The sequence below is a fragment of the Protopterus annectens genome, chromosome 10.part0 (assembly GCF_019279795.1).
Source record: "Protopterus annectens isolate FY-2018-M chromosome 10.part0, PAN1.0, whole genome shotgun sequence".
Taxonomy (NCBI): Eukaryota; Metazoa; Chordata; order Ceratodontiformes; family Protopteridae; genus Protopterus; species Protopterus annectens.
Genome location: NC_056744.1, coordinates 1,715,415,614 through 1,715,439,466, shown reverse-complemented (window position 1 = coordinate 1,715,439,466; position 23,853 = coordinate 1,715,415,614). Strand labels below are relative to the sequence as shown.

Here is a 23,853-nt window from a genome sequence, read left to right as displayed (position 1 = left end):
TATAGTACTAAAACCAATTAAATCACAATCAGCTTAAAACAATCACTCAATTAAACAATAAAACCATGTAAAAACTTCTTAAAGTGATAGGCATATGCCTGTACTAATACATATGCAAACTATTCTATAGAATATATGTGAAAGAAGAAATGCATATATTAAAAAGAAATGCATATATTAAAAAGAAATGCATATATTAAAAAGAAATGCATATATTAAAAAGAATACATATATTAAAAAGAAATGCATATATTAAAAAGAAATGCATATATTAAAAAGAAATGCATATATTAAAAAGAATACATGTATTAAAAAATGCATATGTTAAAAATACTGTACATGTTCTAAAGCATTAATCTAAAAATGGGATATATATTAATAGAATCCATATTTTGTACTGAAGTCTGAAGAAACGTCCTTTGGGGCGTGAAAGCGCTTACTTTTACATTAAAACGTTGTATTTGCTGTGAAACCTGTTCCAGTCGTGGCGCTTTCTCTCTTATTTTGTTTAATTGATTTGGGAGGAGCTCTACACACTAGTCGTTGTGTGTTTTTGGATATATTTGTTTTTCTTCAACTAGTGTGACATGACAGACGGGCAGACTGTTGAAATAGACTATAACCCTGTGCACAAGGGAACTGCAGGTAAAACGGATGCCTTGCAACATCTACTTTACAGTGATTTGAATCCTTTACTTAACTATATTGAAGATGATGCCTGTGAATCGAATGTATTCAATGAGACTGAAAATGCTACTTTTCTCAAGCGTGACCTTGAGAATAAGATCTTTCTGGTTAAATGTCTCCAATGGCAGCGAAGGCACATGGAGGCATGTTTGAGCTTTAAAATAGTGCCGAGAGGGCTAAGAATCCTGAAAATGCCTAACTACAGTGATACTTTTCCAGATTTATTATGCAAGTGGCAAAGGCTGAATTTAGACACTAGTTATGCTTACATGAGGCTCTTAATAGAGCATTATGTGGTGATTGAGCACAGCTTAAGGATCAGATAACTAGTCTGCAAGACAGACTCAGTATTTTGCTGAAAACATGTAGGCTAAATATATTTGTTGAGTATCCGGCCACTCAAATTTCTACTTTAGAGCAGACACTATTAATGCAGAAAAGAAAGAAATTACATAGAGACTTTTCCGATTTTAAAAAAGGGGAGGTGTTCACTTGGCCAAGGGCAGCATCAAGAACCAGTCACAATTGTGCTAGTGATGCTACCAGCCAATCGATGAGCATTTCGAACTCAGTGGGCAGATACAAAACTCCTTCTGAGGTCTCTACTGTGCTAACGAATGCAAGCCTGAAGATGACACTGACTATAATTCAGGATCGAAATAGTCCTGACACTAACCAATCTACGAGTATACCCACCTTAATGGGTGGGCCTAATGTTACCCACCTTAATGGGTGGGCCTAATGTTACATCTGAAGTTCCAACGACATCAGCGAACGTCTCCCTTGGTCCGGATATAAGGAAGAAAGTAAAAGAATTTGAAAAGCAGAAGGATATGCCTATTGTTCTATATTTTTTTCTGCTCACCATAAAGCAACAACCAAGGAACCAAAAGAATCTGTCGCAGAGCAGAGGAAGAAAAAGGAGAAACTTTTCGGGAGAAAACCAGGCGAGCAATGTGAAGAACAAGAGAGCCTGGATGAGGCTACCTCTGGACTAGTGCATAATATATCGGACTATGTTCTTACTAGCTTAACATTCACTACTCAATAAAGGTCTGTCTTTCATTCCTTCACTTAACAGTGACAGTGTTGAGCATATTATAGACACTAAAAAGTTTTGTAGGAATGTTATGCTTAAGCTTATTTATGGGAGTAATCCTACTGATGTTTTCAATTTTAGGAAACCTTCTGTTTATTCACCAGCATTGCACCCATTATTGGAAGCATTTGCAGATGTATGCCTATTGCTTACTGGGTCAAGCTAATGGGCGGTAATTTCCAGGGTCGGTGGAGGCACCGCTTTGTGAAGTGGTACCACAGTTGCAGTGTGCCACTCCTGGGTCACGTATCCAGAGGTAAGACTTTGATTAAACAGCTGTCCTAGCTGTGGGTTTAATTCCTCATTGAGTTCATGGAGCACACAGCCGGGGACACCATCAGGTCCCATGGATGCTGTGTTTTTGCTTTGGAGAGAGCAGTTCTCACTTGGGCTGGAGATGTTTGGGGGCTGCAATCGTTGGTATAGATATCTCTCCTTTTGGGGAGGGGAGAAGTTTGCACTGAACCTGTCAGCCAGTATGTTGGCAATGTCTGTAGGATCAGTAATCTTCACATCATTTTGAACTAGCTCTGAGCATATCTGGGAGTTTCCTCCCAGGTTTCTAACATAGCTAAAGAAGGCCTTATGATTGTCTTTTGAGTCTTTAGCTATTTTTCTCTCGAAATTTGCTTTGGATGATTTTATGAGAGCTCTTAGTTTTTTACTTATAGTGATCAAGGGTGTCTTACCTTTTAAGGATTTTGCTCTATCTTGTAGTAGCTTCCTCCTTTTGTTGTAGAGTTTGTTTATGGCTGGGGTCCACCAGACTGGACGCTTGCCTTTGGTACAAAGAGTCTTTGTTTTGCTTGGGATTGCCTTATCCATGCAGTCCTGCAGGTGCTGGTAGAAGGCATTTGTAAGTGATTCAGCGGCTTGAGTACTGTTTTCCCGGCTCGGGGCCTTAAAGGAGACCACACTAGTCTTTAGAAGTGTGAAGTCGGCTTTGAGAAGTTCTTTACTGTGGTCTTTTATTTCAGGTGGGGGTGGGATGAGGACCTCCAGCGAGATTAGTTTGTGGTCTGATCTCACCAGTGAGGGTACACCTCCGGTGTTGAACATTGTGCTCCCATGTTCGTGATGATGAGATCAAGTATGTTATCTCCTCTTGTGGGGATGGTGACTAGTTGTTCCATGGCATTTGAGTTTATGAATTCCAGGAACTTTTGGGCTAGGGTGTTTGGGCTTGAGTAGTGTTCCCAGTCTATATTAGGGTAATTGAAGTCACCTAGTATGATGGTGTTTGGTGATACATTTATCCCCTCTAGTGTTTTCAGGAAGGCCATGTGAGGTTCCTGAGTTTGTGAGGGTGGCCTGTAACATGCTACAATTTGCAGAGCAGTCTTGCCTATGGTTAATTGCACCTGGATGGTCTCCGATGCATCGTGCGTTGCCACCAGTCTTGAGGTGTGGGTGTCCTTGATGAATATGGATACCCCCTCCTTTCTTGGTATTGTCCAGATTTTGGGGCGGGCATGATATGAGGTAAAACCTGATAGCTGGGGTGCTCTCAGGAGCCTTGAACCAGGTTTCTGTCACAGCACAGACATCGATGTTCTCCATACTGAGAAGGGCCTCGAGTGCGTGCATTTTGAGATTTAGACTTCTGGCATTGAGCAGCATTACCCTTAGTTTTTTTCCTTTTTGTGTTCTAGGGTGGTAGGTTTAGAATTTGAGCCTTGCCTAAAAAGGCACTATGGGGTGGCAAGAGCCTTTGCCAATATCCGAATCCCAGGGGTGACAGGTGCAAGCCGTCCCTTGCGGCAGCGTGGCTTGTCCAGCATGTCATCCCAGGCAGACAGACACTGGATCCCCTTTGAATGACACCAGTGTTTAAGCCAATTGTTAAAGCTGATCATCTTATCTCTGTATTGTGGCATCATTCTTGGTGAAGGTAGGATACTGCTCAAGGTCAGGGTCATACCTGTCTGGGCTACATAATCAGAGCGCTCCTCAATGTCTCTTTTCATGTAGTCCAAGGAGGTACGTCTCAGGTCGTTTACACCAGCGTGGACAATGACTGAATCATATTTGTACCTGCTGTTGAGAGACCTGAGTGCTTGCGTTATGTGGCGGATTCTAGCGCCCGACAGGCAGCTTACTGTGACCTTCTCCTTACTCAGTCTGGTGAGTGGGACGTCAGTGTGTCTGACTATGGAGTCACCAATGACTAGTGTGTCTGGCATTGTGTTTGGCCTTAAGGGCTGTGACTGTTTGACACTCTGACTGTGAGGTCTATGTGTTGCAGGTGTTGTGTTCTGAGGTGGTGGTTGTTTGGGTGTCTGCTTTGGTGGCCTCTGCTGTTTTGGTAGATTTTTGATCAGAGCCTCGAGTATGTCTTTGTGTGTTTATGTGTATGATTTGAGGTTGTAATGGTAATATGTGAGACTGGGTCTATAGTGTGTGTGGTAACCTTCTCCTCCTGACTGGTCTTGCTAGTCCTATGTTGAGAGAGCTCAGCCTCCAGTTTGGCCGTATAGTTGCATCTCTCGCATGTATTTGTGTTTTGTGGGAGGAGGAGAGGGTTGTCTGTGTACATGAGGCAATTGTAACATTGCCTCAATATTCCCAGGTTCACCAGCTGAGCAGGAGAGGACACTAGCAACTGATCCCTCGACATGCTAGAAGGAATAGACAAAAAAACTTTAAAAAGATTCGGGGACGTGGGTGACCGAGAAATGGGGGTTGCCTTTTGGGGTACTATCTATGACAAGAGTGCCGTATCAAGGTAATAAGTACTGTAGGAGCAAGTGCTACGTTTAACAGATAGAGAATAGTCTACTTGGAGTCAAGTAGAGATGATCTTTTAATTATAGGATACGCTGATTAGATCAGTAGTATAGTTCGAGGAAGGTAGTTTTAAGGAAAATTTGAAGAGTGGACTTTAGGTAGCAGAATAGTTTAAACCTGCTTAACCGGGCGCTGCCCTAGTGTGCAACAGTAGCAACTCCGCTAAATCGGGCTAAAGCTTTATAGCAGGGGGCTGGAAAGGACAGGAAATGACCCAAAATGGCCAATAAACTACAAGTTACTGCCTTAAACCACTCCTCTGAGGACAAATGAAGGAGTTATGGAAATGACCCCTAGTGGCCAATAAAACTACAGTTTCAAGTCAGTAACCACCTCTCCGGGGGGCAGGGAAGCTGCTCAATGTTAGTCACTGCCACTGATAAACACAGAGACCCTCCTTCAGCCCAAGCAAAAATGGCCTCACAGAAACTTTCAAACAGTTCAGGAACAGCAAGCCTGTAACTGAACTTTTTTAACTCTCAGAAAAGTGGGAAAAAAGCAATCTAAGTCACTCCAATAGTTACATTCCCGAAGCCTGGAAAATGGCTATTTTAATGCCATCATACAAGGGTGATCCAACCATGGACCCTGGTATCTATAGATGCATTAGTCTCGCCAGACACATGTAAAGCCACGGAGTGCATTATTTCAGACTTCATTAAGCTGGACATTAAAAATATTTCATCCCTGGACTCTCATCAATTTGGCCTTATCAAAGGAAGATTCTGCCTCTTTAACGTCATCAATTTGGCCTTATCAAAGGAAGATTCTGCCTCTTTAACGTCATTAAATTCTTCGAAAAAGTAACTGAAGATGTGAGTAGTGGTAATGCAGTGCATGCAGCATATCTATACCTGGCCAAGGCCTTTGACACTATCTGCCATGAAGCATTATTGATATATAAATCTGAATGTAAACCCTTATATTGTGCAGTTATTAGCTAACTAGTTGTCTGACATAACCCATGTGGTTAGAATAGCAGGTGCCACTTCTGAAATCATAAGTTACTAGTGGTGCACCACAGCGCTCAGTTATGGACCCTGTCTTAATTGGCATATATTTCTCAGATCTTCAGGCCAGAAAAACTGATATATCCAAAATCACACAACAACTAGTGTGTAGAGCTTCTCCCAAAAAGAAGCCAAATCAAGTAAACAAAATAAGAGAGAGAGAGAGAAAGCACCATGACTGGAGCGGGTTTCACAGCAAATACAACGTTTTAATGTAAAAGTAAGCGCTTTCACGCCCCAAAGGACGCTTCTTCAGACTTCAATACATTCAAAAGAAAGACCAAACATATTTATAGTACTAAAACCAATTAAATCCCAATCAGCTTAAAACAATCACTCAATTAAACAATAAAACCATGTAAAAACTTCTTAAAGTGATAGGTATACGCCTGCACTAATACATATGCAAACTATTCTATAGAATATATGTGAAAGAAGAAATACATATATTAAAAAGAAATGCATATATTAAAAAGAAATGCATATATTAAAAAGAATACATATATTAAAAAGAAATGCATATATTAAAAAGAAATGCATATATTAAAAAGAATACATACATTAAAAAATGCATATGTTAAAAATACTGTACATGTTCTAAAGCATTAATCTAAAAATGGGATATATATTAATAGAATCCATATTTTGTACTGAAGTCTGAAGAAACGTCCTTTGGGGCGTGAAAGCGCTTACTTTTACATTAAAACTTTGTATTTGCTGTGAAACCTGTTCCAGTCGTGGCGCTTTCTCTCTTATTTTGTTTAATTGATTTGGGAGGAGCTCTACACACTAGTCGTTGTGTGTTTTTGGATATATTTGTTTTTCTTCAACTAGTGTGACATGACAGACGGGCAGACTGTTGAAATAGACTATAACCCTGTGCACAAGGGAACTGCAGGTAAAACGGATGCCTTGCAACATCTACTTTACAGTGATTTGAATCCTTTACTTAACTATATTGAAGATGATGCCTGTGAATCGAATGTATTCAATGAGACTGAAAATGCTACTCTTCTCAAGCGTGACCTTGAGAATAAGATCTTTCTGGTTAAATGTCTCCAATGGCAGCGAAGGCACATGGAGGCATGTTTGAGCTTTAAAATAGTGCCGAGAGGGCTAAGAATCCTGAAAATGCCTAACTACAGTGATACTTTTCCAGATTTATTATGCAAGTGGCAAAGGCTGAATTTAGACACTAGTTATGCTTACATGAGGCTCTTAATAGAGCATTATGTGGTGATTGAGCACAGCTTAAGGATCAGATAACTAGTCTGCAAGACAGACTCAGTATTTTGCAGAAAACATGTAGGCTAAATATATTTGTTGAGTATCTGGCCACTCAAATTTCTACTTTAGAGCAGACACTATTAATGCAGAAAAGAAAGAAATTACATAGAGACTTTTCCGATTTTAAAAAAGGGGAGGTGTTCGCTTGGCCAAGGGCAGCATCAAGAACCAGTCACAATTGTGCTAGTGATGCTACCAGCCAATCGATGAGCATTTCGAACTCAGTGGGCAGATACAAAACTCCTTCTGAGGTCTCTACTGTGCTAACGAATGCAAGCCTGAAGATGACACTGACTATAATTCAGGATCGAAATAGTCCTGACACTAACCAATCTACGAGTATACCCACCTTAATGGGTGGGCCTAATGTTACCCACCTTAATGGGTGAGCCTAATGTTACATCTGAAGTTCCAACGACATCAGCGAACGTCTCCCTTGGTCCGGATATAAGGAAGAAAGTAAAAGAATTTGAAAAGCAGAAGGATATGCCTATTGTTCTATTTTTATCTGCTCACCATAAAGCAACAACCAAGGAACCAACAGAATCGGTCGCAGAGCAGAGGAAGAAAAAGGAGAAACTTTTCGGGAGAAAACCAGGCGAGCAATGTGAAGAACAAGAGAGCCTGGATGAGGCTACCTCTGGACTAGTGCATAATATATCGGACTATGTTCTTACTGAAGCCGAACATTCACTACTCAATAAAGGTCTGTCTTTCATTCCTTCACTTAACAGTGACAGTGTTGAGCATATTATAGACACTAAAAAGTTTTGTAGGAATGTTATGCTTAAGCTTATTTATGGGAGTAATCCTACTGATGTTTTCAATTTTAGGAAACCTTCTGTTTATTCACCAGCATTGCACCCATTATTGGAAGCATTTGAAAAAGCATGTGAGAGTGACATTATGAAATTGTCTGCTTCAGCAGCTAACAAATATGATTTCCATAATTTAACTACTGATGATTTTAATGTTTAACAGTCTTTGAAAAATAATGCTGATATAGTTATACGTCCTGCAGACAAGGGGGAGCTATTGTTTTAATGAATGCCACAGAGTATCATTACAAAATGAAGCAAATGTTGGAACAAGCTGATACCTATAATAACCTTAATGTAAATCAACTTAAATTAATTGGTGACATGAAGGTTACACTTTATGAATTTTTGATGAGTAACATGATTACACCTGACCTGTATAAATATTTGTTGGTAGAGAAACCATTTGTAACTAGTATTAGAGGTCTACCGAAAATCCATAAGGATATTTTTAATCCCCCTCTTAGACCTGTAGTGTCAAGTCAAGGTTGGTTGACTGAACCGTTGTCAATTTACCTAGAGAAACATATGAGGATTTTTGTTGATAATGCTGATACCATATTGAGAGACGCACGTGATTTTTTAGTCACTTTGTTTGAATATACACTTTCAGAGGCGTTTCATGTAGATGTTATTCTAGTAACACTTGACGTGGTATCGTAGATGTTATTCTAGTAACACTTGACGTATCGTAGATGTTATTCTAGTAACACTTGACGTGGTATCATAGATGTTATTCTAGTAAAACTTGACGTGGTATCATAGAGGTTATTCTAGTAACACTTGACGTGGTATCGTAGATGTTATTCTAGTAACACTTGACGTGGTATCGTAGATGTTGTTCTAGTAACACTTGATGTGGTATCGTAGATGTTATTCTAGTAACACTTGACGTGGTATCGTAGATGTTATTCTAGTAACACTTGACGTATCGTAGATGTTATTCTAGTAACACTTGACGTGGTATCATAGATGTTATTCTAGTAAAACTTGACGTGGTATCATAGAGGTTATTCTAATCATAGAGGTTATTCTAGTAACACTTGACGTGGTATCATAGATGTTATTCTAGTAACACTTGATGTGGTATCGTAGATGTTATTCTAGTAACACTTGACGTGGTATCGTAGATGTTATTCTAGTAACACTTGACGTGGTATCGTAGATGTTATTCTATAACACTTGACGTGGTATCGTAGATGTTATTTTAGTAGCACTTGACGTGGTATCACTCTTTAACAGCATTCCGAATGATCTAGGCATTGAACATGTTAGAGATTTTATGAGGTCTGAGAATGTTGATGCTGACAAGAGTAAATTATATTGTTTTTTATTAGAACTTGTTTTGAATAATAATGTTTTTACCTTTGACAATCAGTATTTGCTTCAAACGAAGGGAGTGGCTATGGGTACCCCATGTGCCAATTCTTATGCAAATTTGGTAATGGCACAGTGGGAGAGACAGTACATTAATACGAACAGAAGATTCTTTGAATGTGTACCTTACTATAAACGCTTTGTTGATGATATTTTTTCTTTTATGGAAGGGCACACTGGATAGTTTGAGACAGTTCATTGAATATATTAATTCTACCTCTAGTTTTTTTGCAGTTTACTGCCAAATGGTCTTTTGAGAAGATTGAATTTTTAGATGTATCCTTGATAAAGAAAGATGGCATCATCTGTGCTGAGATTTATAAGAAGGAATGTAGAATGAATAATTTGCTACATAGGCAAAGTATGCATCCCCAGCATGTTTATAAGAATGTCCTACAGAGTCAGGACTTGCGAGTCTCTAGGCTGACTAGTTTACAGTCTAGTTGTTCATAGGTTCATAGGCTAGTACTAGGCTAACTGCCCTTGTGAGCCATTTTAAGCCTAGCCAGTTTTCCCTTGTGAGATTCAAACCTTGTACCTTGTGTTTGTAAGGCAAACACCTTAACCATTAGGCCACCCACCCAACCTTGGGTGGATGGCCAAGTTGTGAAGGAGCCCTTTTAAAAGATGAGCTGAAAGACAGAGGATATATGCCACATGAGTATAACAGATTAGAATAAAACATAGAACGTTGACAGTCCCAGTGTCTTGAGACGAAACTCACCAAAAAAACAGCAATTCAGCAGCTGAAAAGTGTGTACAAAAGCCAGTGGAACAAGTGAAACAAATGCCTTCAAAAGGCCAGTGATATCCAAAGCCAAACTCTTAGCAGTTAAATAAACTTTTTTGAAAGCCAGTGGAACAGATGAAACAAATGAAACAAATGTCTTCAAAAACCAACGGTATCCTCAGCCAAACTGTAATTTTATTAAGCGAAACACAGAATAATCCAAAAGGTTTGCTGTCATCATTTCTTAAGTCAGTAAGGACTTTTTGTTCTTCCAAGGATAAATTATAATTAATCTTTTTTCACCAATGTGATTTTGTAGTCTATATACTTGTTGTGTTATGGATTTGTCATAAACTGAAATAATCGGATGCATAGGGGGCACATACGTGCTCTTCTTTTTTAACGCTTTGCACTTGTAGTCTTGCTTACTAGAATCCTTTGTAGAATCTTTGAACACGACACTTAAGTTTTCTTATATATCTTTTTATTTCACTGATGCAGTCAACAAGTCTAAATTTAGTAGTGGGGATGAATTTCATCCCTTTAGAAAATAAATCAAAGTGTACCGTTTGTAATGGGTACTCAGTGTAGTTGTAAATCTTAAAATTCTTATAATTGTATACTGCACCTTCCTGTGTAATCTTTGCTTTATTGTTATTAGACAAATCCTTGTTGTTCGTCTGTATGACCAGTGAAATAAAAAGATATATAAGAAAACTTAAGTGTCGTGTTCAAAGATTCTACAAAGGATTCTAGTAAGCAAGACTACAAGTGCAAAGCGTTAAAAAAGAAGAGCACGTATGCATCCGATTATTTCAATTTATGACAAATCTGTAACACAACAAATATATAGACTACAAGATCACATTGGTGGCAAAAAGATTAATTATAATTTATCCTTGGAAGAACAAAAAGTCCGTACTGACTTAAGAAATGATGACAGCAAACCTTTTGGACGATTCTGTATTTTGCTTAATAAAATTACAGTTTGGCTGAGAATACCGTTGGTTTTTGAAGACATTTGTTTCATTTGTTTCATCTGTTCCACTGGCTTTCAAAAAAGTTTATTTAACTGCTGAGAGTTTGGCTGTGGATATCGCTGGTTTTTGAAGGCATTTGTTTCACTTGTTCTACTGGCTTTTGTACACACTTTTCAGCTGCTGAATTGCCGTTTTTTGGTGAGTTTCGTCTCAGGACACTGGGACTGTCAACGTTCTATGTTTTATTCTGTTCAGTAGTTGCTTGGAACGTTGTTTGTGCTGGTTCCTTCAGTATAATAGATTAGAGACATTAGATTTTGTAGATAGGCCATACTATAGAAAATATGATAGTGTCAATAATACTAGATACAACACTAATAATCCTAGAGCATTGACTGAATGTAGGATGGTGATACCTTACACTAATAATAAGGTTATATGTGATATTGTGAATAAGAACTGGGCAGTTTTGGTATCTGATGAGAAGATAAGTAACGTAGTGGGGTTACAACCAAGCTTTACATATCGAAATAATAAGTCATTGAAAAGAATGTTGTGTTACAGGGATGTCACATCTAATAGTAGCCCTGTTGTCTCTCAATGACAAGGAAGTTTTCCTTGTAGACGATGTAACCATGGTCAATACATGAGCAATCAGGACAAGTTTACACATCCTACTACCAGACATACATATACTTTTAGATACTATGCTGACCGTATGAGTAGGGACCTTATATATCTTGCTTATTGTACCAAATGCCCATCTTTTTTTATAGGGATGACCAATAGGACTCTGAGAGACAGAGTTAGGGAACATATTTATGCTATCAACAGAGAAGATGAAGGAAATGCCCTAGCAAGACATGTTTTGGAGCATGGCACTTTACACAAGTTTTTATTCTTAGTTATAGAGTTTACTCCTTGTACCTATAGGTTAGGAGACTTTAAGAATCATACAGTGTAGAAGGAAATTAAATGGATCGTTAGGATGCAGGCTGACAAGGGCTTTGGCCTCAATGACAAGGTAGCACTCAGACCATTTTTAGTTGATAGACCTTTGAAACATTAAATTATATATTTTTAAAGCATATATGGATTCTATTAATATATATCCCATTTTTAGATTAATGCTTTAGAACATGTACAGTATTTTTAACATATGCATTTTTTAATATATGTATTCTTTTTAATATATGTATTCTTTTTAATATATGCATTTCTTTTTAATATATGTATTTCTTCTTTCACATATATTCTATAGAATAGTTTGCATATGTATTAGTACAGGCGTATACCTATCACTTTAAGAAGTTTTTGCATGGTTTTATTGTTTAATTGAGTGATTGTTTTAAGCTGATTGTGATTTAATTGGTTTTAGTACTATAAATATGTTTGGTCTTTCTTTTGAATGGATTGAAGTCTGAAGAAGCGTCCTTTGGGGCGTGAACGCGCTTACTTTTACATTAAAACGTTGTATTTGCTGTGAAACCTGCTCCAGTCATGGTGCTCTCTCTCTTATTTTGTTTACCAGAAAAACTGACCTGTGTTTAGCTAAGTTTGCAGATGACTGCAAATTGGGAGTTGTTCAATCTTTCACTGACTTAGAATTGATCCAACACAGCTTAGACCATGTTAACAATTGTTGCAAGGACAGTGGTCTCAAATTAAATGTAAACAATATAGCACAGTTCATTTTGCTAAACTGTACCATATAGGAGATGCACCCCTCCAATTAGACACTGTTGTAAGGAATCTAGGTAGTCTTGTTGATAATTCCTTATTATTTGACCATCATGTCTGCACAGTAGATAGGAAAGGCTTTTATCTGGCCCATTTAATTTCCAAAGGCAACTCCACCAGATCCAAAGAAGTTTTAATTCCCCTTTACTCATATTGTACCAGACCCATTATTGAATATAACACCCCTTTTAGCATGTATTTATCTAAACATACCGGACAACTTGAGAGACCTCAGAGATTCATAACTAAAAAGACCAATGGCCTCAAAAATCTTAGTTATCAGGGGAGACTGGCAGCTCTTTCTCTGTACTTAATCTCTTACAGACTCTTCCATGGAGATCTGTGTCTAGACTTTCCTGCCAAGAAAAATCCAACCCTATTTGAGCTTCTATTTCTACACAGAGCTGTTGGTATATCAAATACTCTGTTAATGGAACTAAATCTTCATCAGCACGTAAATAAAACCTGTTGATATGATAGATTTATATCTCAATGTATCGCTCGCCTCTGAAACAAACTTCCACTACATGTCAAGCAGAGTAGCACCCTTGTCACATCAAGGTAAACCGAAATAATTGGATGGCCATCCTCAAATTCTCTCTATCTTGCCTTGCCCTTCTTGAGACTAGGGGAAAATTTTGAATATGTTTTTTTTGGCTAGGCTTGAAATTGTCTGCACACCAATTGCCTACTACTTACCTATGAACTTAGAATATTCTAGATGTGTTCTTGTTTGGGAGTTGGCTAAGCTTTCACACAATAATAGTAGTATAATGAGGGGACCCTGAAGGCCCTTTAGAGTGATGAGACATCTTTCCTTCTAAGGAGATTATTCATAATAAAATTTATTGATGAACATCAAGGTCCAAGACCAGAAACAATAAATCTAATAAAAGCACACGTAATATTTCCTTGTGAACGTTCAAGCAAGGACAAAGAATGTCACCTATGGCCATTTCAATAGTAATGCAAATGCTGCTGTTGGATGAGCCTACTGAAGCCTCTTATTTTTTTGTCTCTGCTGTGATTGTCAGGCCACCAAAGAGGATGGACACCCACTGTTGGTACCACAGCAGTATTTGCTTTAATATTTAAATGGCCATGGGGGTGGTTCTTTGTTTGCCTGTTCATGACTCATGGATTCTAGATTTATTCAGTCTTGATCACATCTAAAGTTTACCGGTCCTCTCCTAGACAGGATTTTGCTGAAGGGCCTCTTCAGTGGAGCTTTTAAAGGTGCTCTAGATGTTGACTAGTTTTCATAATGGCTCTGGAGTTTGTCACTTCTCTTTCTAGTCATACAGTTAATGGATGTTGTAATTTTGAGTCCTTAACTGATGTCAGCCAGCACATTCAGTGCATCAAGTTCCAGGTGATAAAACTGTCCGCCCCATTTAGTCACCCTGCATGTGTTCATGTCACTACTTCTTCAGGATGTTTTGAATGTGTCAAACATGAATAATGCTTTTTGCCACAAGTTTGTTTTGTTTGTGTCTTTCGGCTTTTCCCGGTTAAGGGTCGCCACAGCGGAACTCCGGTCCGCTAATGATTGGCAGTTGATTTTTATGTACCAGCTTGCCAGGCCTGACGCACAACCTTCAATGAAGGTACGCCCATTCACGCATGTCTCCACGCAGAAGACGCTCTAGCTGAGAATCGAACTGGACAGTGTCTTACTGTGAGGCGACAATGCTACTGCAGCACCAATGTCTCTAATTTGCTCTTAGTAGGCGTTGCTGTCAGTACAAATGTTGCCTTTTTGACTTTCTTTATGTTTTGGAGTATTCATCACATAGTTGGCCATAGTGATTGAAAACTTAGAGGAGAAGGATCTCCTTATGTTCTCCTTCCTTAATGACTGACTTCTGGTAGCCCCATACATGGACTTTCTGAGAATATCTCTGCTGTGACCAGCTCCTTTGTTGTTTGTCTCTGGGGAGGATCATAGTAACCTGTGGGAAGACCTTTCAGACTCCTGTTCAGATGATAAGTCTTTATAAGTATGGAACTGGACTTTGTGTCTGTTGTGATCATTCCTTATCTAGCAGGAGATCCAGGAAATCGTGACTTTGGCAGACTGGGTGAGAGTATAATGCAGAGTCCAGAATGAAAGAAAGCTGTTTTCTCAAGCATTTTCTACTCTGGTCAGAAAACCAGTCTGTCTTGTGGCATCTAAACAACAAGGAAGAGCAAACTTGTATCTCCTGACAGTTGACCACCAATAGAGGCATCGGTCTGTCAGAATGTCACAAGCTGGCAAACACTGTAATGTACATTAAATGTTGAGCCCTGCAATAGCATAAACATATATTGTTGTAAGCGAAGACATGCACAATACTGATTACATTTGTTTTTTCAGGTAGTAGGGCTATGCTGTCCTGCATTCCAGTTAATGAACTGTGCTCCCATATCCCTGATCACTAAATATGCAACCTTCAAATTCATGCAGACTTTCAGAAAAGGGTAAAAAGGAAAGTTTAGAGCCTGACCACATTACCCTTGATGAGAAGTCAGGAACCAGTGATTACTGTGAATTTTTCTTCTAGTTTTATTTTTACTCTAGAATGTTCCAGTTGTGACACCTCATACTTGGGTTAATGACCTTCCAAGTGATATGGATTTTTACATTATGTGACCACTGTGGGTGACCACTGTGGGTGTTAACAAGCACTCAAGGTGTGGACTGTTTTCACTGATGATCTGAGTCCATGGGCACATCACTGAAAGCTGAATCGATACAGGATGGTAAGTACACTTCAACTGACAACCCGTAGGTTCTTTCCCGAGTCTTCTCTGAAGATATATTCTTTATGAAAATGACAAAGAATTTAACAATGAGTTTGCTTCGTTTGTAGTGCCTAACCTGTTTGTTAGTGGCAGTGTAGATCTCAGGGCTCTCTAGATAGGAAACATTTAAGTGCAGCTTTCTTCAAGCCTGTCCATTATGCTTTTGGGACATTCTGCCAGACTCTCCTGAAACAAAGATAGTCGTTCCCTGACTTTACCTTTTAATTTTCACATATTATAAAGTCAATCTGTCCATTCCTCAGAAATCCTCTCTATGACAGAGAGACGGCATTTTTCTGTAGTAATACATAGTTCTATTAGTATGTTCTACTTTGTCATCTACATACATTAAAGACATCGTTGCACTCGATTTCAGTTTGTCTTTGTAGTTCCATTCCTGGATGATCATACGTCACATAATTTGCTGATTTGTTCATTTGTCTGATTATATATTTATTTATTAAAGTTTGATAACTGCTTCAGTGGGCTCATTCAAAATGTCCCGTTTCAAGTCACTGCCCTGGAAATACAAGATGGTACATTAAAATGCTACATGAGTATATCATTGTTAGATCAAAACATTAAACAGTAGTACTGGAAGAGAAAGTTAAGGTTCCAATAGCATGATTTTTTTTTTCAAAAATCTTGGCTCAGAATGTTGAGAGTTATGCCTGTGGTTATGATTTTTTTGTCTCAGTTAATCACGTTTGATTATTGTGATAGTTCTGCACTGATCTTGCATCTCTCTCAGCTGATCATTAATGACCAAATTTTGATAACTTGAAGCTGCTTTTGTTTATTTTAAAATAGCAGAATGAAGTAATGGTATAAATGTACAGTAAGTCTATAAAATTTCAAATAGCTAAACAATATACATGCCTATTATAGGTGAAATATCTGACCTAGTTGTTTTATCGCTGTGATAAAATACTGATAATTTGTTTTTAGGTGGGAGACTCCAACTGCATCACCTTACAGAGAATCTTCAGCTGTGTGCTCAGCCTGAGAAGGATTCTGACAAGCTTCATTTCACTCTGGTACCCCACCACCACACAGGACATAACTACTCTTGGAGCTTGGTGTCCGACAGTGAAACACCCCCATTTCATCACCCACCAGAGAACCTGCAGCAGGATGCTCAGACTGAGAAGGACTCTGACAAGCATCATCTCCCTTCTGTACCACAGCTGCAGACAGGATATAAATGGAACAAGAGCTCTGAATGTGACCGTGAAACATGTCGGATACAACACTCAAAGAACCTGCAGCTCAGTGCTCAGATGGTGAATGGCTCTGACGAGCATTGTCTCACTTCTGTACCACAGCTTCAGACAAGGTCTAACTGTAGCAAGAGCTCTGAATGTGACAGTAAAACACGTCGGATACAACATGCAACACAGAACCTGCAGCAGTGTGCTCAGATGGTGAAGGGCTCTGACAAGCATGGTCTCACTTCTGTACCACAGCTTCAGACAGGATATAATTGTAGTAAGAGCTCTGAACATGACAGTGAAACACGTCTGGTACAACACTCAACAGAGAACCTGCAGCTGTGTGCTCAGCCTGAGAAGGACTATGACAAGGTTCATGTGACTCAGTCAGGATATATCTGCAGCCAGAGCACTGAATGTGACAAGGAAACATGTCAGGTACATCAGTCAACTGAGAATCTGCAGCTCTGTGCTCAGCCTGGGAGGAACTCTGGCAAGCTTCATCTCCCTCCTATATCCCAGCTTCACCCAGGATTTAACTGCACCCAGAGCTCTGAAAGTGAGAGTAAAACACCTCCGGTACATTCCCTAATAGGCAACCTACAGCAGTTTAATCAGAAGGTGAAGGGCTTTGACATGTGGCATCTGCCATCTGTGCCACAAGTTTATACAGGCTACAACTGCATCAAGAACTCTGAATGTGGTACAAGTTTTATTGTACAGCAAAATCAAGTAATGCATCCAATTTCTAACACTGGAAAGAAACCATATAAATGTACTAAACATAATAGGAGTTTCATGCAAAAGAATCATCTAAAACATCAGGTTAATAAGACTTGCATAGACAAGGCATCATATAAATGTCCTGAGTGTGGTAAGTGTTATGTAAGAAAATATTCTCTTCTATGTCATCAAAAGACTCATGCAGAGAAGCACCCATATAAATGTTCTGAATGCAATAAGTGTTTCTCAAGTAACAATAGCCTGATATGTCATCAGGCCATTCATTCAGGGCTAAAACCATATAAATGTGTGGAATGCAGTAAATGTTTTTCACAGCGTAGTCAACTGACGCGTCATAGATTCGTTCACACAGGCGAGAAACCATATAAATGCACTAAATGTAGCAAGTGTTTTTCACAGAGCTCTGATGTGATAAAGCATCAGGCCATTCATTCAGGGCTAAAACCATATAAATGTGTGGAATGCAGTAAATGTTTTTCACAGCGTAGTCAATTGAGGCGTCATAGATTCGTTCACACAGGCGAGAAACCATATAAATGCACTAAATGTAGCAAGTGTTTCTCACAGAGCTCTGATGTGATAAAACATCAAAGCACACACACAGGGGAGAGGCCATTTAAATGCACTGATTGCAATAAATGTTTTTCACGTAACAGTAGCCTGATTCGCCATCAGACCATTCACACAGGGTTAAGACCTTTTAAATGCGCTAAATGTACCAAGTGTTTTTCACAAAGATATGACATGGTACACCACCTAACCACTCACACAGGAGAGAAACCATATAAATGTGATGAGTGTGGTAAGAGTTTCCTATACCAGAAAGGCCTAGTAATTCATCAGGCCATTCATGAGGAGGACAAACCATATAAATGTGCAGAATGTAGTAAGTGTTATAAAGACAAGACTAGTCTCCAGTACCACCAAAGGACTCACACAGAGGAGCTGAAAGGAAATGGAATCAGCAAAAAAAGGTGAGTAGTATTGGAATTTAATTCATCCTCAAGCCTTGGTGAGTGCCTTCATGTGGTGGACCTTGTGTCTTTTCCCCCCACAAATATTCACCAAGACACTACTGATATATCTGTGCATGCACTGTGTTTTATGTATTATGAAGAAAGCTGTATCAAAAAAAAAAAAACCCAATCAATCAGTCAATCAATCAATAAATAAAGCTGTTTTCTCTTGGCATAGGCACTGTCTAGGATTGGGAAAAAGGCAGTGGAGAATCCTGAGAATATCGAAACAGTTTTGCCACAAGCTTAGACCTTATGGTTGCTATTCCCCTGTAGTAGAAGGAGCAAGTAGTCTACAAAAAATATAAATAAAAACAATGGTAGACAAAGTAAGAGACAGAAAGGCCATAAAGTAGACTGCTGAGTATAAGAAAGAGATCATATATTATTTCGACTGTTCAACAAATCCGGAATTTTAACAGTGAGGATAATTAGCAAGAGCAATAAAGAAGACAAAGGTAAGAAAAGTAGCTGCAGCACAGGAACTTTTAAAGTTTGGAAATAAAAAAATAAGCTTTTTAATAGATCAGATCAACTCAAAACAATACTTAAAGACATGTTCGATCATCTAGTAAAGGATGCTGTTGAAAACCCAGAGGCTATCAAAATACATAAAAAAGTGTATATTTGGGGAAAGACAATAAGAGCTGATCTGGTATAATGTTTGTACAGAAAAGAAACTGGACTCACCAGTGTGCCCACTGCAGCTCCAAAGATATCTGAAGATAATACAGAGAAAAATATCCACTCATGGTAAATTTTATAAAAAAAAAAAGAATACAAAAATAGATGTGGAATGTATTAAGAAGAAAAATGTTTAGTGAGACAGAAAACACAAATAGAAACAGAGGTGATGGACTAATTGAGAAGAGGGGATTAGTAGGGAGACTCTGAAATTGGCAATATCACAACATGATGGGACAAGTTCCAAGAAATTATGTAAAAGACAAAACAGGACACTTGAATAGAGGCTATGTTACAGAGCAATATTCTGGAACCTTCTGTAGGAGATTTGCATGAAAGTCCAGTAAGCATTTCTGATCAGAGCAGGAAACAGACAGCAGAGAACATGTGCTTAGTCTAGAGGAGCATAACCTAAGAGAAGACCTGCTTGATTTAATAGAAATGGACAGACCTATTAAGAGAGATGAAACAGAGAATATAGCTATTACAATATATTCATGAGGTATTACAGAAAAATTGAAAATGTTACTATGCAGTTCAAGTAGTAACAGATGGTGTTACCATAAAAATGCATATAGTAATGCATAAACATGCAATATAGGAAGGAAACCAGTGGAATATCACTATGGAAACATTCACTAGAGAAAACTATAAAACAACTAAGACAAGAAATATTGTTTTGAAAAAAATACAGAAAAGGAACTGGTCATCAACATTTCCTAAAAAGATAGATGTGGTAAATGTAACACACAACATCAACACAGTTCATGTGTACACTATCTCAAATAATAAACTAAAAATATCAACATAAGCAGAAACACTTGGAAGGTATCCAGACAAATGTGAAGAAAAAGTACATAACAAGCAATTCATTAAAGATCCAAAAATGTTTTATAGACGGGAAATGAAGTAAAAGTAATAATAATGCACCAAAAAAAGATGAATTCACTATTATTTATGAAGACCTTGTTAAACATAAAACTGTACAGTCAACACAGCCAAGGCCAATCCAATTTAAAACCACTTTTAATAAACTAACAAGAAAACAGAATGGATAACCCTTTCAGGCTGTCAGCCCTTCATCAGATCTGAGTAATATATTTATAAATAAATATAAAGAACAGGACTACGTAAAAGGGAAGGGCAACTGGAAAGCTCACAGTTATAGTGGCAAGTATAAAGAATTCCTGGAACAACCACTTTTTGATCAAGATATGGTGTATGAATGATTAAGAAGAGGTGAATATAAACCAAAAGATGAAAGGCTAATAGTAGTAGCTAAAGATAATGTACTGCATACACGTTGGCATATGAAGTCTATAAAAAAGTGGGTGATATAGACAAGTGCAAGTTTTGTAATAGAGAATTGGAAACAGTTGCACATCTTACTGGTTGTGTTATACTTATGGTTGAGGGTCTGTATACTGAAAGGCGCAACAATGAGGCAAGACTATTGCACTGGAGATTGTGCTCTACATTGATGAATTAAATAGCAATTACTACAAAACAACGGCAAACTACTTTACAACTCAGTTACAAATCTGAATGGTGATATTCTAAGGTGATTCTGTCACCACTGCTGTTTTGACTTGCACTTAACCCAGTAAACTGTTCACTATGGTTACAGCCTCGCTTCCAAAAACCAGCTTTGCCCAAAGGTATCTCATTTAATTTTTTAGATGGTCTGAACCTGTAGTTCATCAAATAAGCACCTGGAAGCACAACTACAAATGATCAAAGCTTTCTCAGATGATACAAGAATGGCATATGGTCCTGATAAATATGCAAAAGCAGCATTTATAGCAAGAAAGCTGAAACAGGAAGGCAACACCCACCTGTTCCATGAATGTGCTGTAAAGGAACATGAACAGGAGGGAGTGTGTAAATATCTGGGAATAGATGAAGGGTCAGCAATAAAACTTGAACAAATGAGAATAAAACTTAATAAGGAATACTTCAGAAGATTGTAGCTGATATTGAAAGCTGCCCTGACATCTAAGAATAAAGTTAAGATATAAACTGGCTTGCATTTCCTATTCTGTTTAACAGCTTTGGTTCAAAAACAGAATTAAATCAAACAAGAAAACAAGAAAAATGTTCCATGCTTAGCAAATGATATATTAAAAAACCCCAGAAACTAGCAAGATTTTTTTTTATTCTTAATTCTGCAGTTGTGGGACTGCCAACATATTAATTAGCATCATCCATTCCAAACATAGATTAGCTTTTTCATGGTTTAGAACTTTCTCTAAGAGGACATATTTACTCAAATCAGCATTTTTGAGAAGGAGTAGGAATGGAAATCAAACCAAAAGTAGACAAAAAAAATCAGGTGGTACCAGAAAGTGCCTAAAAATAAAAAATTAAGAACAGGACTATATAAAAAAAAAAAAAAGAAAGAAAACTGGAACCCCCTCCCCCCATAATTATAGTGACAAGTGTAGAGAACACCTGGAACAACTATAAATGTCAGCTGAAGATACCAGTCTACTTACACATTGGTTAACAAATCTATAGAAAAGTCAGAGAGAGAGAGAGACAAATTCAGGTTCTGTATTCTGGAACTGAAAATAGTTACACTTAATTGCTGGTTGTTCATAGGTAAATACTTGGCTATTGGGCTGCAGACTATTACAAGCCTAGTCAATAACCAGAGGTCAGAATCAAACCCTGTACCGATTATCTCTGAGTTAAACACCTTTACTATTGTGCTACCTCCTCAAGGCTGAGGATCTGTATACTGACAGTTACAAAAATGTGGAAAGACTGCTGCATTTGGGGTTGTAGAAACAGTACAACACAGAGGTAGCTGAGAGGATTTGGAAACATAAACCTCAAAAAATCGCCGAAAACGATGAAGTCCTGGTTGTAACTAAGAGGTCTTGGTCATACGTGTTTACCCAATACATCCAGTTAAAAAGCAGGAACAAGAAAATCAATCAAAACAAAAAACAGACAAAAATATCTTGCTGTTTCTATTCTTATGCCTTGACATGAATGACTGTCCTCATAAGTGCTTGATCATTTGTACGTGAAAACTAGGAACCTGCTTCATGCTTATTAAATTATACAAAAAAATGTGATTTGATGCATGTAAGTGTATACATTTTACATTTGTAGGTCTGCAGTCTTGGGACTGCATACACTTTTGGTGACATCATGTCCAAGCATAGTGAAAAGTTCTGAACCACTAATAAAACAAGAGTGCATCAAGTAAGCAGAAACTGGTATGGAAATCCGATCAGACATCAACAATAGGTAGAAACAAAGAATGGAAAAAGAAAGAATACAAAGAATGAGAATAGAAGAAAAGAATCTTAGAAACCCACAATTATTGTGACAAATGTAGAAAATGTCAGGAATAGCCATGTTCTTTAAGATTTGACAGATGAGTGATTAAGGAGAGATGAATTTACACTAAAAGATAAAGGGTTATTGCAACTAGTAGACCATGTGCATTTAAGTATAAAAAATGTGCAGAAAAGGTAGGAGATGCAGACAAATGTATACTCTCTAGTAGATAACTGGAAATAGAAGAATACTATTTTGTTGTTTGTGATGTACTCATGTGTAAGTGTCTGTACATTGGAAAGCACAGTAATGTGAAAAGCACTGTTAAATTGTTGGGGGTTGCAAACACTACAATATGCAGGAATCTATGAAGTACTGGAAACAGTAACTAAGAGGTATAGATAACATGGAGTCATCCAATATCATCAGGGAAGTAGAAGCACGATACCTAGATATTGTAATCATATCAGGGAAGTAGAAGCACGATACCTAGATATTGTAATCATATCAGGGAAGTAGAAGCAAGATACCTAGATATTGTAATCATATCGTCAGGGAAGTAGAAGCACGATACCTAGATATTGTAATCATATCGTCAGGGAAGTAGAAGCAAGATACCTAGATATTGTAATCATATCGTCAGGGAAGTAGAAGCACGATACCTAGATATTGTAATCATATCAGGGAAGTAGAAGCACGATACCTAGACATTGTAATTATATCATCAGGGAAGTAGAAGCACGATACCTAGATATTGTAATCATATCAGGGAAGTAGAAGCACGATACCTAGATATTGTAATCATATCATCAGGGAAGTAGAAGCACGATACCTAGATATTGTAATCATATCGTCAGGGAAGTAGAAGCACGATACCTAGATATTGTAATCATATCATCAGGGAAGTAGAAGCACGATACCTAGATATTGTAATCATATCAGGGAAGTAGAAGCATGATACCTAGATATTGTAATCATATTGTCAGGGAAGTAGAAGCACGATACCTAGATATTGTAATCATATCAGGGAAGTAGAAGCACAATACCTAGATATTGTAATCATATCATCAGGTAAAAGCATGATACCTAGATGTTGTAATCATATCATCAAGTAAAAGCATGATACCTAGATATTGTAATCATATCGTCAGGGAAGTAGAAGCACGATACCTAGATATTGTAATCATATCGTCAGGGAAGTAGAAGCATGATACCTAGATATTGTAATCATATCATCAGTGAAGTAGAAGCATGATACCTAGATATTGTAATCAAAGAGAAAACAGTAAAATTAGCATTAATAATTGAAACAGCTGTAGGAAGTAATGGTAGTGCCCTGTATACTGAGAGAAAATTTAGAAAATGCCATGATACACAAGCAGGAGCTACTAGAATGTGGAATATTTACACCCAGATAGTTCCAATAGTAATAGGAGCAACAGGGTAGTACAAAAAAATCTTATTACGTATACCTAAATAAGTTGCCTACATATATAACTCCATGTGAGCTGCAATAAAAATTAATTCAGAGTAAAGTGCTTGTGCTGAGAAGAGCACTCTTATAGGTTCATAGGTAGGTACTAGGCTATTGGCCCTAGGGCCTAT

The 23,853-nt window shown here is 38.0% G+C and overlaps 1 protein-coding gene across 1 annotated transcript in view; it reads left to right on the top strand.

The window, feature by feature from the left end:
- LOC122814461 (zinc finger protein 850-like) overlaps positions 1 to 23,853 on the top strand; it is a 402,252-nt gene that overhangs the window by 23,826 nt on the left and 354,573 nt on the right. Inside the window, exon 2 of the mRNA XM_044087041.1 lies at positions 16,251 to 18,231. Coding sequence (XP_043942976.1) covers positions 16,251 to 18,231 — 1,981 coding nt within the window. The remainder of the gene's footprint in view (positions 1 to 16,250; positions 18,232 to 23,853) is intronic.